The sequence below is a fragment of the Quercus robur genome, chromosome 7, assembly GCF_932294415.1.
Source record: "Quercus robur chromosome 7, dhQueRobu3.1, whole genome shotgun sequence".
Classification (NCBI taxonomy): Eukaryota; Viridiplantae; Streptophyta; class Magnoliopsida; order Fagales; family Fagaceae; genus Quercus; species Quercus robur.
Window position 1 is genome coordinate 13,123,863 of NC_065540.1, and position 18,292 is coordinate 13,142,154.

The 18,292-nt window shown below is 35.0% G+C and overlaps 2 protein-coding genes across 3 annotated transcripts; both read right to left on the reverse strand.

The window, feature by feature from the left end:
- Positions 1-3,033: 3,033 nt before the first annotated feature.
- LOC126692327 (putative tRNA (cytidine(32)/guanosine(34)-2'-O)-methyltransferase) lies at positions 3,034-10,547 on the reverse strand. 2 transcript variants are annotated; one of them, XM_050387895.1, is made up of 12 exons: positions 10,302-10,547; positions 9,468-9,544; positions 9,295-9,388; positions 8,607-8,656; positions 7,941-7,990; positions 7,098-7,206; positions 6,193-6,253; positions 6,059-6,111; positions 5,176-5,268; positions 4,176-4,239; positions 3,775-3,882; positions 3,034-3,512 (listed from the first exon to the last, which is right to left on the reverse strand). In XM_050387895.1, exons 2-12 carry the CDS (start codon positions 9,492-9,494, stop codon positions 3,271-3,273), a joined length of 951 nt encoding a protein of 316 aa, XP_050243852.1. In that variant the 5' UTR covers positions 9,495-9,544; positions 10,302-10,547; the 3' UTR covers positions 3,034-3,270. The 2 variants fall into 2 exon arrangements, with proteins under 2 accessions (XP_050243852.1, XP_050243853.1); XM_050387896.1 differs by having other exon boundaries at positions 9,468-9,547.
- Positions 10,548-12,185: 1,638 nt separating this feature from the next.
- On the reverse strand, positions 12,186-15,874 carry LOC126692328 (26S proteasome non-ATPase regulatory subunit 7 homolog A-like). The gene is made up of 10 exons (XM_050387897.1): positions 15,578-15,874; positions 14,593-14,685; positions 14,414-14,495; positions 13,979-14,075; positions 13,710-13,785; positions 13,506-13,564; positions 13,235-13,357; positions 12,907-12,964; positions 12,704-12,789; positions 12,186-12,595 (listed from the first exon to the last, which is right to left on the reverse strand). The coding sequence occupies exons 1-10, from the start codon at positions 15,762-15,764 to the stop codon at positions 12,524-12,526; spliced, it is 933 nt and encodes a 310-aa protein (XP_050243854.1). The 5' UTR covers positions 15,765-15,874; the 3' UTR covers positions 12,186-12,523.
- Between the last annotated feature and the right edge of the window lie 2,418 nt (positions 15,875-18,292).

Genomic DNA, 18,292 nt, shown 5'->3' on the forward strand with positions numbered 1-18,292 from the left:
TATTGTTGTTGTTGTCAATATATGAATTTCTCTTTGTATTAGATTGTATAATTTATACTTCTTAAGGAATACCTTGAGAAAAATTCCTAGAGCCGCCCACTGTAGACACCCCATGAATTATGAAAGAAAATACTTGCTTAATTGAATAAATAGAAATTCATTTGCTTTTTATATGCAAAACTTAAATTTAGTCTAGAAAGAAATTCATTTTCATGGGCTGGCTAGCTTAGCATAGGCTCATCTTACACACACAAGTATTTCCTATAATTTCTTTGATTTCTTTTTTGGTGGATCTATTCCTTTTAGACATCCCATTTCCTCAATTGGCTCAATCCTATACCACAGTTTGTTTATCAATAAGTATAGTGAAACAAAATAAAAAATATTATAAATTTTTTCATAACTATTTGAGTTGACTGATAATAATTGTTGCACAATACAAGGTTGTGAAATAATTTTTGAAAAAAGAAGATTATATTCTTAATATTACTCTTATGGTATTTACCATGAGCATGTGAAGTTTTATTGCTTTATTGTGCAGTATTTAGACATTTAAAGTCTGTTTGGTAAGGTATTTCAAATATCTATTTTTCAGTTTTTAAACAACATTACACACTTTTTCACACACTTTTTTATCCACACGTATTTCAAAATACTACAAATAACACTACTTAAACTTCTCTATCAAACGGCCCTTAGACTTCCTTGTTCTTAGACTTCCTTGTTCTTGACAATGAATGCATTCCATTGGAAACTGGGGCCTTTTAGCTCCCAGTCAAAAAGACACACCAGCAAACAGATTTAATTTCAACCCCCCAATTTCTTCTTAGACAAGATGGTAAAAAGAAGGAAAAAGATGGGTTTCCTAATACACACGCCAAGCCCACACTCCCCCACATATTCAAAGAGATTCCCTCCCCTCCATGCCTCTCTCTCTCTCTCTCTGAAGATATATGGACCATGACTTATAGAATTCTGATTCTAAGCAGAATCAAGATGGCCAACAAAAGGAGAGGGTAGGCCATAAGAGAGCACCTAAAAAGCAACGCTGATAAGAAGAGTATCAAAGTGTGCATGCCTCTGTTGTTCCCTTTTTTTTTACTTCACTCCTCTATTCCTCTTTCATGGCTCCACCACTATCTTTTTTTTGACCAAACCCTATTCTTTCTTGATCGTGTGAAATTCTCATAGCTCCCAAATTTTTCTTGCTCTTCACACTCGTCCCTACAATACCCACAAAAGTTGTTATAGTAAGAAACATCTTTAGTTGAAATGTCAAGTCCAAAACCTTGGAGATTTGGCTTTATATATTACACTACTGTTAGGCATATATCAATATGCTATATATGTGCATGGCTCATGCTGTCCTTGACGGACGTATATATATATATTTCATTATGTAGGTGCGTGAACCTAACGCTTGCTAGGCTGCTAGCTAGTTGGTCTTACAGTCAAACTCAACCTCTTTAAACAAACCTAGCTAGTTTTCTTATGCCTTGAGAGAAAAAAATAAAATAAAAAAATGTGTTAGCATACAATTCCTATAAATTCTCATTTCAGTGAGAAGCCCTGTCCTCTCTTTTTCTTTTTCTTCAGTATCCTCTTTTACTTTATTTTTTTGTTTTTCCCTCTTTTCCTTGCACGAATTCAATAATAAATACACCCTATACAACTAACAAACTGTCCCCTCTGCTCTTAGATTTCTCTTCTTCCTCCCTCTCCTTTTTGGCTCTCTGTCTCTCCCAAAGGGTAAGAGCTAGCCATATTATACATATCAAATGTCTAGAAAAGCAAGCAAAAGAGTGAGTTTCAGTCCGGATGTGAATGATAAGCCGGCAATCTTTCTCAAACATGGTGGAGGTACCAGAGTGGCTGGAGGCAGGAAAAGGGTCATCGGAATTTGGAGTTTCAGCAGGCTGCCCAAAGACTCAGAATTCTCTCCTGTCAAATTTCTAGAGCGCCTGCAGGCTAAGGTGGTTGGAACTATACGTTTAATGTCCCTGAGAAGGTCGTCTTCACGGAAGGTTTCCTCGTCTTTGGTTAGATCACGCTCAGTATCCGACCCTATTGACTCCCATCGAGCTGAAGCCATAGAGGACTGCATCGAGTTCTTGAATTCTTCTTCATCTTTGCCGCGATCAAATTCAGTTTCCTCAAGATCTTGCTAGAGTATTTTGGCTTGGCTTTGGAAAACATGTATCATCATGTATATGAAAACGATTCTACGATTCATTTACCATAAGCAAGTCTAAGATTCATTGATCATAAGAAATAGTGCTGTTTAGATATAGGAAAACTATGTATCATGCAAATTGCACCACTAGTTTACTATACTACAAAAGGCAGTAAGAACATTTTATTATCTTACATCCAATGGACTTTCAGTGAAACTCAGTCAAACTTGTAAAGTTGCCATGTAAATCCCCTTTTCAATTCATTGAGCATAAGAAATAGTTCTGTTTAGAGATAGAAAAATTATGTATCATGAAAATTGCACCATTAGCGTACTATACTACAAAAGGCAGTAAGAACATGCATCCATAGGACCTACAGTCAAACTTGCAAAGCTGCCATGTAAATCACCCGAGATAAATTTACAATGCAGAAATATGCAATGCAATCTACAGCATCTTAGCTGGATTTCAACTATAGGGAACATAATGGAGTGGATGATCATTGGTCCGAGAGAGAGAGAGAGAGAGTATGGTAGATCAACTACATTGAAAGTTACCAGTCTTGATTGATATTTCACAACCACACAGCTCATACTCATAGACATGGACCATACTGGGACGTTGGGCCTGTCTAATATTCAAAGTGAAAAGTCACAGTCGTGAAAAGTCACTGTTGTCAGGACCACAACTTGAAAATCAGCGAATATCCCACTTTGATTTCTGCTTTTATTTCTGTCTTTTGACCTGACGATACAGACAAATTTACTCAAGAAATATACGATCATTGTACAAGATAGTGAAGATACCACGGTACCACCTCCTAGTACTGAATGCTTTCCCGTATAATTTTGCAAGTCAGTTCCATAAATCACCTCAATATTATCTTGTAGCCAATATACCAGAAATAAATTGAAATATGTTATCAAAGATGCTCCCAACAATTTGTGGGACAAGTAAACCAGTATGAGGAAAAAGCAATGGGTGTTTTAGCACAACAAAAAGTTTTTAAGGCCTACACTAATTATTGTCTATCCATTAATCAAGTAATTACTCATATATAACAAATTTAGCAACTTGAGTTTGTTATACGTCATGATCAAGAATCCAAGGAGAGCTTTTCAAGCTCTTGGATTCCATGACTGGACGATTTCTTCAATTCAAGAGCTCTCTTATAAGGAGGGGCAATAGGGGGCTGTACAGGATCCAAGCTCTTGTAAGTTCCATCAGCAACTTTTGGTAACGGATACGAACGGTCAGAATCATACCCAGAGAGGTCCCCGCAAGCTAGAAATGGGATATACACCTTATTTGGCCCTTCCAACCATCCACTACTGCAATCTGTTATCCAACATAATATCATTACTTCCACGTGAACTAACAAATATGATGATAAAATTGGCCCCATCAAACAAGAAGCCATAATTCAACCAATCCAAAAAAGGGGAAGAAGATGAAAGCTTTGGGAATTTTCTTTTCAAACTGTGACCATTTGTAAATTGTCCAAGTTCAAGACATAATCCATTAAGCAATAATGCAATTCTAAGCATGTCTAATCAATACATCATACATACAGATGCAATCATGTAGAACATCACATTACCTAGATCTTCTCCTCCAGATGGACTCCCCACCTTTTCTAGCAAGCGATATAGATCTTTTGGATTAAATCCTTCAGGAGGGGAATAATTCTCGCAAACTGCAAAGGCCTCTGTATGAAAAGAGTTAAAAGAATTAGCTTTTACTACAAATTTTATCATAAAGATGATTAAGAAGACTACTCTTCATTTCAACTCGGGAAATAGTGATGACCATGACAATTAATCTCATGTTACGGCAGATTTTCCTTAATTTGTAATAATTTCAAAATTGCTGAGTGACTCTGGGAAAGGTAAAATAGAAGTGTCAATTTTTTTATATAATTATATTTTATTTACTGAAAGAAGAAAAGAAAGTGCCTCCAAGTACAGGGGTTGTGTACTAGAGGGAAATAGAAAGTGTTACCTATACTGGAATTACGGCTGCTTTTTGGTTTTGCAAAAGTCACAAGAGGGAAAAATAATTTCAGCTGCAGCAAAGAAGCAAGACATTAAGAACATTCCATATAGGCTTGGTTCTCATCATACACTAATAAGGCATAAACAGACAAACACTAATGCCAAAGATGACAAGCATAGAAAGGGAACAAAGATGTGCCAACACTTTCCGAAGGCACTTCCTCTTAGTTATTCACTATAGTTCTTCCTTTTTAAAGAAAGGGGTGGTAGAGAAAGATTTGCACAATTGATATTCATCATAGACATGCTTATCCAAAAAGAAAATATTCATCATAGACATGATTAATTATTGTTGGATGGGGCTTGAATCAATTGGTTAGGTGCATGGAATATCATGCACAACGCCGACACCAAACTATTCCTTTATGAAGTGGGTTACACCTTAATTGATATCTACTTGTATTATAACTCTATAATGCCTTGGCCAAATTTGAAGTAACGTTGCACCACAAGTAGAAAAGCTCAACAGAAATTCCTCAGATCTATCATTAGTAGGTACCCACTGATTGAAAGCTTATTCAGTAGTGCACTCCCAGATTAGCACTGATCAGTATATATAAAATCAACTTGAGAATTGTATTCACCTCTTTTTCCTTTTCTTGTTTTATTATTGTTATTTTTTTTTTCTGTCAGGATTCAACAAAAAGCCCTTTGCCTTGGGCTATAAAAGGAGGTCCTTATTCCTGGCTTATTTTCAAATTTTCAGAAAATGTGATTTACCAATACTGTGAACACTTGGTAAAACCTAACATATTTGACAAGGAGGGTTAAATTGAATGGAAAAAAGGATTACACACGCTTTGCCCCTAAACCTCATGATATAATTTTGGAAAAAGACAGCAGTATCATATCACAGGAACATTTTTTTTGGGGATCAGTATACAGCTGTATCATATCACAGGAACTTAAGTACTGATATTGAGAATTTCAACAAGCATTTGATTTACCTGACAGTAAAGAAGACTTGTATCTTTCCCGCGAAATATTTTTGCAATAAACTTTCCACCTTCTCTAAGTACATGAGTAACAATTGTTAAACCCTGCAAGAAAGATGGTCCATGTGGAATCAATCTAATTCTAAATTTCAACAAAATTCACATATCATTGAAAGCAACTGCGTCCTGAAAAACAGCAAGCAAGGAATAGAATGGCCAAAAACAGCAGTGAAAAATGGAAGAATTTGTGGAAAATATAAAGGATTCATGGAATGGCACTGGTTCAAATTTCAATTGCAAAATTTTCTAGCTACAATTTAGTTACTGTGTAATCTCTCAAAATAAAGCAACCAAGAAATATAAGAGGAATTTTCTTTTTTATTTTACTTTCATGTAATTTTTGCTAGCATTGTGGATTCCTTGGTACACAAGGTGTGTACAGGGGAGTCTGTTTTTTAGCTATTTTTTATGCTGTAAAATTTTTATTTTATTGATAAAAAAAGAAAAAGAAAAAGAACATCAAATGTTCCTCTTACAAACTGCATTCATAAATTAAAATCATACATTTCTCCCTAACTTTCACCTAATTTTTAATCTAAACTGTTCATATTGATTAAAATTTAACATGGATACATAAATAAATCGATATATATAAAACATATGCATGTCACAAAGAACCACTGTAAACAAGGAGGACAAACCTCATAGTAGTCAATATTCCAATATTAACATGGGATATTTGAGAGAAAATGAATAATGAGGGACAGTAGCACACATGTAATCATTACATGTATTTGTGCTTCTTCTGAAAAAGTAATCATTATCCAAGACTACTCACTATAGGAAGTTGTTCCCAAGAAAGACATTGGATAGTCTATGAGGAACCAGGATTTACCGCTAGTATAAGCTGGGACTGAACAAATTCATCCATGTCATGAAGACCAGTTACTGCAAAACAGCACAGCATAAAGCAAGGTAAAGAACAATACTGGACCATTAAAAATAAATAAATGAAAACCATTATTTTACCATCAGGAGCACCATCACAAACAACCAGGTCAGCTTTGCAACCCTCAAAATGTCTAATAACCTGAAGAAAATTTGAGAGAAAAAAAAAAAAATGAAAGAAAGAAAGAGTAGGATAAACAATGGGTGACCAATATCATGATCCATAATGCAACAAAGAAATTCATTGTAAAAAAATATTGAACATGAATGACTGCAAAGTTGGGCAAAAAATATGGGAATCTCTTGTCTGTATCATCCATGTTGTCTAACTATCAAAACACACAACTCACTGGAGTTATTTGGCCATCATGAATCTATACGTGTAGATTGAAGTTGAACTGATTATGTAGTCATCATCAAAACATTAGACTTGAATAATGTGACTGACCCAAATCCAGCATAGCCACTGAAAGGAACCCAAAATGATTGAAATAACAGGGAAAGATTCCACTGAAATGAAAATGCCTTGCCCAACTAGTTGTGGTTAGTTAGGACATATATGCAGTCAATCTAAACCATTTGGTTTTCATCATCTTCAAGATCAATCAAGAGTCTATATTAAGGTAGGTGTTGGGGACATCAAATAGACTTTTTTTTTTTTTTTTGACAAGTAAAATTTGGGACATCAAGTACACAAATGGATCGTGTAACCAGCCAAAACAAAACTTCAATCATTTTAATGCATAATATTTGTTGAATACTGACTAATGCCTCCCAAGTAGTATTAATGATCAGCAAACTTTCTAAAGAAACTTGATAGTCAAGTTTAAAGTGCTCAAGAAAAACAAGAATTATTTTGAAATCCTACTAGAACACGAGCCATAACAAATTCAAGTGGCCTATAAAATTATGCAAAAGCATCACATGTAATTTGTCTTCATACATCAAATGAAAACATATAACATAGACTTGAAGGCTGTCCTTACCACTTCAGCTGTTCGAGCATTTGTTATATCACCTTGCACCTGGATAACACCTTCAATTGGAGCCATGGGCTGCAAATCAATGGCTACAATCAGAGGAAGATCACTCTCCCTGCATATTATGTTGAAGTAGGAAGTTATGGTCTTGCTAGGGAAGTAGCATGCAAGGAGAAGATTTGATATTAACAGGATTACAAAATAAAAACACATTTCAAAACATGAATTTGTTTAAGAGTGACCACCAACCTCAATTGGTAGAAATATATAAGTTAACCTTTTAAGGCAAATGAAAGGGAACTCCAAAATTTTAATTAAATATTTATAACGTGATTTTAAGTATCATAACAGCTCAATGAGATTCCTAGATAAAGAAACATGGAATGAAATTTAGCTCTATAGAATAAGAAAAATGCATTGGCCAGATCAATCTCCAAATTTCGAAAAAATACCAACAGACAGAAATCAGTTTTCTGATTTTAAGGGCGTCAAAGAAAATTATAGACATCAACATCCAATCAGAATAGTAACTATATGCAGTACCTCTGAAACATTGAGTGCGACATACTAAAGGCTTGGTGATAGTTCTCCAGAACAAGAGTTTCATATTTCATTGGATCTAATTATTGAGAACTCAAAGGATTGAAAAACGGGTTATGATAATATAAAAATGCAAATTTGTCTAAGCACATTTTTACTTATCAAAAATAATAATATAAATGCAAATTCAACTTTAACCAAATTTGATTCCTATTGATTGGAAAGGAGGAATCTAAGACATCCAATGTGAAAATTTTTGAATAAGCGCAAAAGTTCCAAAGAAAACTTGACATAAGCAAGGTGGCCTACCTTGAGTCGGGAGAAAGCTTTGCTGGCAGATACAATCTACGACTCAAAACCTACACATAAGAACAAGGTATTGAAATCCATTCAAGATGCTTCACATATTTTCACCACAAAAATTTGTCCACTAGGTATATACAGGGTAGGGAAGTCTGCTGCAAGCATTGGCGCATCAATCATCAAATATCCTGCCTCCAACAAGATGGAATGCAGGAAATATGTTTCAAAGTTCCAAACTGTGGTGTAACATGTCATTTGAAAGTAGGAAAATCATGTACCGACAAAGCATGATATGAAGTTAAGATGCTAAGAAAAAACTGATAAGTGATAACATAAATCTTGAGGTTGAACCCTTTTGGTGATAGTCAATGTGAATGCTGAAGTCACATCATTGCAAACAGTAACATTTTCTATGAAGCTCAAGAGTAGCTCAGTTAGTAAAGCAAACCTAACCCGGAAGGAGAGTAATGGGCTAATGGCTTTCTTTATAAAAGCAGTTTCACAATAAGAAGTCCTAGACCTAAAATTATGGATGATACAAAATATTGAATTATGTATACTATATATATTATCTATGAAATAAAATTCTACTTATCAAAAAAAATAAAAAATAAAAGCAGTTTCACAACATAGTTCAAAGGAAGGTAAAATTAGCATTCCAAGAGAAAATACCTGACTCCAGCTACCAGGGGCAGCACATAAATCTACCACACGCTTCACTCCTGTCGATCAAATTCTAATTAAGGAGTTGAAGGTTCGATATGTACTTAAATCATAAATACAAAATATATTCAACAACAAAAAAAAAAAAGTTTTCAAAAATTAAATTTATTTCCTAAATCAATGTGCAGCCAAATATTTCAGTAGGATGGTTGGCTAACCAAAGAGAGTTGCACATTTCGAGGCATTTGGTCAATATTTTATTATTTTTTTATTTCAGCCTCAGAATGAAGAAAATTCCTTATTAAATAAAATAAAATTAAATAAACTGTTAATGGTAACAATGCCTATTTACAGGTTTTATTATTTCTTTTTTTGATAAAAAAAAAATTAAAAAAAAAAAAAAAAAAACCTAAAAGGTTTATTATTTCTTTCAGTTTCAACAAAAGGATCATTAAAACCTAAAACATCTACACCTGAGTGCAGTAGGATCAACAACACAAATTGGGTCCAATACAGTTCTTTTCTTTTCTTTTTCTTTTTTTGGTTTCTTTTGTAAGTCAATATGGTTTTTTTTTTTCTTCTATTTGTCTATTGATAATCAATCAGATGAATAGAAATTTCTATAGAATGCTTTGACAATCACTTGAGCTCCATTTTAAAAAAAAGACAAATTGGGTCCAATATAGTTCTAATGCACCTTCAAATATGTTGAATTCCTCATCTATTTGAAGGAGCTTAAAGGCACTTCGAGCACGCCAACCTTCTTCTTTTGCTTTTCTGTAGTATATATCCTACAAATGAACGAACTAATCACTAAAAAGCTGGGAAACAAAAGAGAGAAAGGAAATTCTCACAAAATGGAAAACCTACCCTCTTATCTCTTGAAGCTTTGCCCATGTTGTAAATAACTCGTACTTATGTAGGTGGTAACTTGAAAGACCAAACTCCTGCTAACAGGGATCAGTTCAAGATGATACCAGGAATTAAGCAAGTAAGTTTAATTACTTCCTTCTAAAAATTAATTTCCAGAACCAACAATGCAAAAACAGCTCAAAAATTGTGAACTATGCAACACAAAAACATTTATTAAAGACGTTAACAACCAAGAATATGACAGACTGCCATCATTCACATACTAAGTTCAAGTTGGATTTGGTACCAAAACCCATGTCTAAAACAAAGTCTAGACTGAGTAGTTCCTTAATGTATTAAGTAACAAGGCCAGCAATAGCTTTTAAAGAATCCTACTCCTAAAACCACCATGCCCATATTCAATTTTGAACTATTAACAGTTAACACCCTCTAGTCCTAATTAATAATAAGTAATGACAGCCCAACATTCCCATATTGGCAACAATTCTCTTTCTAAAAGAAAAACAAAGTAGTTAATAAAATTATAATTCACAATAACCCTGATTAGCAGAAAGCAAATATTTGTTCTCATTGCACTAGTTTTTAGTTTAGTTCCAATGAATCGTCAATTCTTTCCATGATTGATTGCCACTATGGAAAAACTTGCTAAGGTAACCAAGCTAAAAACATACAAACTTTTCTCTCAGACATTTCTTCGAACACGTTAAGTGCATACTCAAACATGGATATGAATAAAGAAAACAAGCAACTCAAACATATATGCATGCTGATAGGGTCAAACAATCATCGGCAACACAGATAAAATTATAGAGAATAGAGATACAAGCTTACCGGTTTTTGTTTTGGAATCGACAGGTGTTAGTTACACACGTATGTTCGTTGAATTTTAAACCTAAAATGTTGTCGTTGGCGGTTTATTTCAGGACTTCTGACTGACAGAAGAACTTTTAGTTTGCAAGGATTAATGTTGGACCTGCCACTGCTGCCCTCTCATGACATGAATAAAGTCACGATTGAAATATTGGGCCTAGATTCTCAAACCAAAAATAATAATGGGCCTAAAAAATGCCACGGGAGAGAGAGAAGAAGAAAGTGGAGAGGGGAATATATATATATATATATATATATGTGGGAATAATAGTGTTCAACACTTAAAAAAAAAAGCTATTATCATTATCCGAATCTGTCAAAAACTTTTATCATTCTCAACCGAATTTGCCATAAACTATTATGGCCATCTGCTGCAGCTTTGCCCATTACCAATTAAGTCCATACAGTTTATTGTATTGTCGGCAAGAACTATTTGTAAATTATGTTTGATTTTCACTTGAGTTCCGTGGTCTATAAATAGCTAGTCAGTGTTTAAAGGAAGGCAAAATAGAGCCTTAGAGGTTTAGAAACCCTTTCTTCCTTCCTATGTAAAAACCTTGTTTAATCTAATAGTATCAATCAATCTTATGTAATCTTTTGCTCTCCTTTATACTTTTAAGCAATCTTTTATATTTCTTTAGAGAATATGAGAAAAGGCACAAATAAACGTGAGTAATACAGAGGTGGACATATAAGAAATTCAAAGGGGGTGTAAGACTAGCATGTAAAGAAATGTAAAAGATTGCTTAAAAGCATAAAGGAGAGCAACAGATTACATAAGATTGACTGATATTATTAGATTAAACAGGGTTTTTACATAGGAAGGAAAGGTTTCTAAACCTCGAAGGCCCTATTCTGTCTTCCTTCAAACACTGGCAAGCTATTTATAAATCACGGAACTCAAATGAAAATCAAACATAATTTACAAATATTTCTTGCCGATAGTACAATAAGTTGTATGGGCTTCATTAGTATTGGACAAAGCTGCTGCAAAGGGCCATAATAACTTTTGGCAAATTCGGTTGAGAATGATAAAAGTTTCCGACAGATTCAGATATATATTTCTTCTAAAAATTTTTTTTTTTTTTATTAAGACGCAATCACTTGTAGTGTTTGTAGTGCATATGTAGTATTAAATTTTGGTCCATTGACGTGACATGACCAATAAACCTACTACCCAGTTTCTAATTTCAAATTAAAAGGACATTGGGTTTATATGATTTTCACCCAAAATTCAAGGGTATTCTTAATAATATTTTTTCCCTTTTTTATTTTTTTATTTTATATTGCCCTTCACTTTAAATTAATGATTAATTAAGTTCATATTTATAATAGGCATTTATATCAATAATACATTTCGGTCCAATTTCGTCCATTACAGTTTATTTTGGTCCTTATGGTCCATTTCAATCATCTAGAACCTCTTCCCAACCCAACCCAAACCAAACCAAACTCATTGAATCCATCAGCTCTATAACCTCCATTCCATGGATCTACCCTTCACACACTGTTTAGACCTCTAGGCAGAGATCAAAGAGAGAACCATGAGATTTTTATCTTGGGCTGAGAGAGAGAGAGGAAACGGAATAAAAAATTAGCACTGCTAGTTGCTACAATGATCTGCTAGTAGCAAAGTGAATTTTTTTCCCCAAATGGCACATCAAGTGGAGCCACTTTTTTGCTATCTGGTGTACTACGACCGATGCCAACCGAAGACAGCAGGCTCTTTGGTCGCACTTCTAGCAACATCTAGACGTGGCCCTTACAAAGCGAAAAATGATAAAAACAGGAAAAAAAAAAAAAAAAAAAAAAGTTCCTAAAGAATGTAATCAAATGATTAGGATATCACGTGCAACCTGCACACAAGCAGCCAATGCAATATCCACAATGCAAACTAATCTTGGTGAGCAGGAATTGTTTTAACTTGGAGCACACTGAGGAAAAATGCTTGGAAGTCTACATAAAATGACTAATTGAACATGGCATAAGATGTTAAACAGTACAGTTTACTAACATCATGTAACAAATCAACATGGGTGTCAATTTTGGAACCCTGCTATATCAGATTGCACTACGGAGAACACAAAATTCTCAGATTGAGAAGCCTCAAAAGCAGCAGATCGTTTGTTCTCACTGCCCCAAAAGGTGGAGCTCTGTAAAGGATGAATCATGAAACCCCAAAATCAGTTTCCACTGGCAGGAGGGACTGTGGCAGGCTTTGCATCCTCAGCTTTCTCATGTTCTTTGTTTAACATCTGTAAAACACAATCTACATACATCAGCCCAATTGATACAGGTGTGCTCAATGAAGAGAGCGAGAGAGAGAGAGAGAGTATTATTTGTGTCAGGAGAGGGCATGTCACCTTATTATTGATCAAGTTGTGGAGTGCGATGACACTTCGGATGAGAGAAGAAAGATATATTACCAACATCATATCGTTTGTTTTAACTGCACAAAGGGAGAAGAGAGATTTAAAGAAAAAGGAAAAAGAAAAACTATATATACAGATTATCCCCATCTACCTGCCTAAATTAGAATGTCTACATTTGAGGCATATAGTATTACCTGCAAATGCCTTGATTAACTCATTCACGTTGAGATTTGGAAGCAGGTTGAACACATCCTGAAGTTTTAAAAGATATGAGGATACGTGGTACAGGTAAATGAAGAAGTGAAAGTATTGGGAGCACCAAAATTGATTGATATTCTTCAAATATTATTTTGAACTCAGTCAAACTTGATTTACTTCATTGAAAAAAGATAATCTTCTGAAAAAACTGGTGACACCATATGTGGGAAGAAAGATATACTTATCTTCACGAAAAATAAAAAAGAAAGGCAGGTAAATAACAATATCATGGTGAAAAGAGTAATGTGCAATAACAAAATATACCTGTAAATGATAAAGTATCTCATGATTTAAAGGAAGCTTCCCATCAATGACAAGATCAAGGTAACCACGTATCTCTCGTAGTCGCGCATCCAAACCCTTTAAAGCTGTGAGTTTTCCGGAAACCTGAACAAAACAAAAGGCAAATCTACTTCTTCAAAATGTTTTTGTTCAGAGATAAGCATCCACAATCAAAAAACTCAATTCTGAAATTTACACAAGATGTTGCTTCAGCAAACAAAGAAAAGAAACTGTGTGGGGAAAAAGGAAAAACCTCATTTGCAAGTGTACTAATGGTTGTATCCTTCACATCCCTTAACAAGTGTTCCACTCCTGTAGATAGATCATATGAGAATGCAATTAGTAATGGAGATGAAAGATCATAAATTCAAAGATGAAGTCACTTTGCATCTTATTTCAAATTCTAAATGGTGGCAAATGCTAGCAGGAAAATTGCAATTTTCATGTCATGGCATACCAATTTCCTCAACCTCATGAGCCGCAATTTCTGAAGGCACATGGACAAAAACCTTCTGGCTCTTTTGTGTAGCATTCTGTTACACATAATCAAGCATTAGATTAACATCAAGGGAGGAAAAATGGATACAGCTTGTTGAGAAAGGAACAGTAACTTTGAGACTTCCATTAGTCTCTTCTAAAATGATATATGGGAACTGCACTCAACCATTCACCATATGCAATCTCTATATAAAGATAGCAGATAAAAAAACAGGATATTTTTCTTACCTCTTTGACTTCTTCAACATCATAGTAAGCCTTAGTGGGTATCCCCAGCTCTTTGGGCTGGACATCAATAATGACCAAGACAGGATTTGGGACATAGCTACAACACCACCCAAAAATATATATATTATCACAAAAATGAACTTCACATACACTCACACAGATATATATATATATATATATATATATATAGAGAGAGAGAGAGAGAGAGAGAGAGAAAGAAGATATTGCAAACCTCTTGCTAGTGTTATAGAGTTCAATCAATATTTGATTGGTCAAAACAATAAGATATTGAACATGAGGGCCTAAAGCTAGTATTGAAGAGAGAAAATAACACACACACACACACACATATACATATATACGAATGCATGATACAGTTACATGAATAGACAGCTGTAAAATATTTTCCTCATAAATTAAGATATATGATCTTACTTGTGGAATAATCTGTGAATATCAAGATCATTCTCCCGTAGCTTCGGGCCTGTACTATACCAACCTACCACGTGCTCCTTGGCTGAAACATTATTAGAACATATAGAGAAAAGTTAGAATTCCCCATGGAATTTTTTTAACAGACATCATATTTACCCTTAAACTAAAACAAAAACTACCGTTGATTCTCTTGAACATAGAAAACATCGCTTCATGGTAATTGTGGTCAAGAAACCATATGCTTGGATCCTTATCGTCTTCTTCAAAGGGCACTGAAATTACAAGATCACCAATAAGAAAAAAGTAATACCAGTGAAACTCTTATTATGCAATGAACCATACTTTGAAATGAAATACAAAACTTAGAAACCCTTTGACCAGATAAAATTGGTCAACATTTTTTCTTTTAATTATTAGCAAGTTTGCACTTTGCAGCAACTACCATACAACATGGCAATGTGTGATGCTAGAACATTAGGAAAAATCTCCTTGATCTTCTTTCAGAAACACATATAAGTAAATTAACATATTTAGACCACACTCTTCCTAACACACCACTCTCAATGTAACAATCACAAAGCATAGAGGCCATAACAGTGATTTCATTGACTTGAAAGTTTGAAACCACTAGGAAAATAATCCTAATTATCCCATTAACCTAGTGTCATCACAAAAAATAATTAAAAGAGTGTGCCATTTAAAGTAGAACCAATCAATTTAGCGTATATAAAGTACAAACTATTACAAGGAGTCTAATTGTAACTTAACTGGTCCTTTTAGATTGTGACAACCAACTAGTACTTTTCGGGTAGCATTGGCTCTATTGTTGAAATTAAAGTTGGATACAAATCGCAAAGTTAAGCCCTCGAACAACAGCAAATCTTTCCAATAAATCTAACAATCAATCAAAGTTTCCACTATAAAACCCAGATTCATATAGTAACTCACTAAAAAACCCTAAAATCAAAGTTTTCACAAAACCATATAATTAACAAAATTACGTAATGCCACGCTCAAATTTCCAATCACATTACATAGTGCATTCAAAACCCCTAAAATCCACAATTTTGAAACCCTAAAATCTACAACTTTCATTAGATCTAAACACAAAATTAGAAAAAATTGAGGAGGTAAACGTATATATGTAAAAGAGGGATTTGGGACCTGCATAGCTGTTGGTGACATCAACGGTGCCTTTGAAGGTGCTGCCGAGTAGAACGCCGACGACTCGGCGGCGAGTGTCCTTGGCGACTCGGTTGTAGTTGTCGACGATGCTGAGGAGAACCAATGGGTGAACGATCACCTTCTCGATTGGTTTCGACGATATTTGCTGTGACTTTATCACATCCATAGTTTTTTTTTTTTTTAATTTTTTTTTTAAATTTTTCCGACGAAGAGACTTTGAAAATATGTTTTTGTTTCGAGTACTTTTCTTGCTTTGTGTTTTTTTTTTTTTCAGAGAGTTTGAGAGTGTGCGTTGTCTTGTGTAGAAAGAAATGAGTTAAAACAAAATCCAAATACGAAAAAGAGACTGAGGTTTTTTTTTTTTTTTTTTTTTTTTTTTTTTTTTTTTTTTTTTTAACTCTAAAACCGCTTTGTGAGATCGCGTTTTGTGGAATGTGATTGTAAAAGAGCTGCATCTAACAACGTGTTTGGCGAATTGGCTTGTTGAGTTAACTATTAAAGTAATTTTTTTTTTATTACTAATAATCACTCACTATATCAATAGTTTGTAAAAAAAAAAAAAAAAATTGTAAAATAGTTTGTACCTTTAGCATTTTTCCATATGAGATTTGAGAATTGATGATGATGTGGTTTTACCAATAATTAGAAGGAAAATTGGAGTAGTGTCGGCTACTAATATTTTGTCGTTTAAATTAGAGATTTAGGGCTTTTGTGCATACTTGATTTTTTAAGTCTCCAAACCTTTTTAAGGTTGGTTTGATCACTTAATAATAAATGTTCACATTAGGGGTGACCATGAATCGATCTGGGTCAGGTTTACCACAATGAATTATGCTGGACTCTTTTGGACTATAACATCTTTAACACATCTATATTTATATAATATCTAAAAGTTGAAGTGTAACATTTATTATTTCTAAGCCATATCGGCGTAATATTTCGTTCATTCGGTCTAATTTGGACCACTTTAGTCCATTTCAATTCATTGCGATCTTTTGCAGACACAATCACACTATAACAATAACATATATATATATATATATATCTATTGATCAGATATCATGAAATTTTTCTCTATATTAATAAAACCTTACTTTATATATTTTTTTAGTATTTGTATTTAATAAAAATTTCCATTGAATTATAAATTCATTAAAGGGTTCTCTGTGTGTGTGTGCGTGAGAGTAGAAGAGAGTATTGGTCTTATCTATTGTGGGGACCGGCCCATCCAAGGACGCAGCCCATCCGAGGAGCCAGCGTGACTCAAGCAATCCTTATTCAGACACACTGGGGCAAAGAAAACATGTCCGAGGAGTAATTTCTCCTCGGATACTGAAAATCCGGAGCAAAGGTACATCCAAGCCACTACAGCCCATCTTCCAAATACATAAAAAGGAAGGAAACCTGAAATATCTCAGCAAAGGCTGTCACCACCACATTAAATGCATTACAACTACTCTTCTGGTCGTATTAATATAGAGAAGACCCCTAAACAGTGCTACTTTGGCTACCGCAACTCACAAAGAACTGAGAAAGGTGTCCGATGGGACAGGTGCTCAAGTAAGGGTTTAGATGATCGACAAGTGTAAGACCCAGATGACAAGAAAGGGCCTATATAATGTGTATAAGTCCCCGTAAAAAGGGACAGAAGAAGAAAAGGGGAGAGAAAAAGAAAAAAGAAAAAGAGAGAGAAAAGACTATTGCATGAAAAGAGGTCCTGCTGCATCACTTTGTATTCGGAAATTAGTTTTTATCCTGATCCTTCTGGGAGATTTTGAAACGTAATGACTTTGTTTTTTGTTCATACATTCTCTCAGCCCATGCAGTAATCCATTTAACTTACTTAAACCTAGTTCTTAAACCCATACTCTACAAGAATTCATTGTGTTGGACTTTTTGGACCAAGACTTGAGCGACAAGGACTGGGCCACCGAATTGTTCCCCTACAATTGGCACCGTCTGTGGGAAGAACTTGAGTGTTAGTAAGTACGATGGTTAAGCATGACAGAATTAGGTCCACACCAGGAGAATCCCCACCAAGCTGACCCTCAACTGACAGAACCTATTGGGTCTCAACGGCAAAATAATCCTCCCAACCCGGGAACAAATTCAGGCAATGGAAGGAATCATGAGGGAAGCGTACATACTACCTAGACCAGTCAAAGCCATATCCAAATGGGTAGTTGTGTATCCCGAAGGCGAAACAATCATCAGGCCATGCAACGAGAGATAGAAGACCTGAAAAGAAAGCTGCGCCGTGCATGGCAAAAGCGATCTCCCTCCAGCTCAGAGGCATCCTCTAATGAGGAGGAGGACGTCAGTTACAGACGGAGGTCGAGAACTCCCCCGAGTGAAACTTTTTCTTATGAGAAGGAGTTGCGCCCTGCACAGAGGTATGAGAGCCTATCTAGCAAGGGATTGGGTAATGATGCCATAAACAAGGCATTGGATCAGATCTCCAGATCGCCCTTTACGCACAGGATTGAAGGGGCTAAATTACCCCGACGTTTCAATCAACCAACATTTGCCATCTACAACGGCCAAGCAGACCCGGTGGAGCACGTGAGCCAGTTTAACCAAAGAATGGCCATCTACTCCCAAAATGAGACCCTGATGTGCAAAGTTTTCCTGTCCAGCTTGGGGCCAATGGCGAGGAGATGGTTCAACAGCCTGAAAACAAATTCCATAGGCTCC

Coding starts and splice junctions, on each gene's coding strand:
- LOC126692327 (XM_050387895.1), bottom strand. CDS start 9,494: ATGGGCAAAGCTTCAAGAGATAAGAGG. Junction 4,240..5,175: donor CAAGTCTTCTTTACTGTCAG/GTAAATCAAATG, acceptor TCTTTGCTGCAG/CTGAAATTATTTTTCCCTCT. Junction 3,513..3,774: donor ATCTGGAGGAGAAGATCTAG/GTAATGTGATGT, acceptor GTTGGATAACAG/ATTGCAGTAGTGGATGGTTG.
- LOC126692328 (XM_050387897.1), bottom strand. CDS start 15,764: ATGGATGTGATAAAGTCACAGCAAATATCGTCGAAACCAATCGAGAAG. Junction 14,686..15,577: donor TGTCACCAACAGCTATGCAG/GTCCCAAATCCC, acceptor TTGTAATTTCAG/TGCCCTTTGAAGAAGACGAT. Junction 13,786..13,978: donor ATGTTGAAGAAGTCAAAGAG/GTAAGAAAAATA, acceptor TATGTGTAACAG/AATGCTACACAAAAGAGCCA.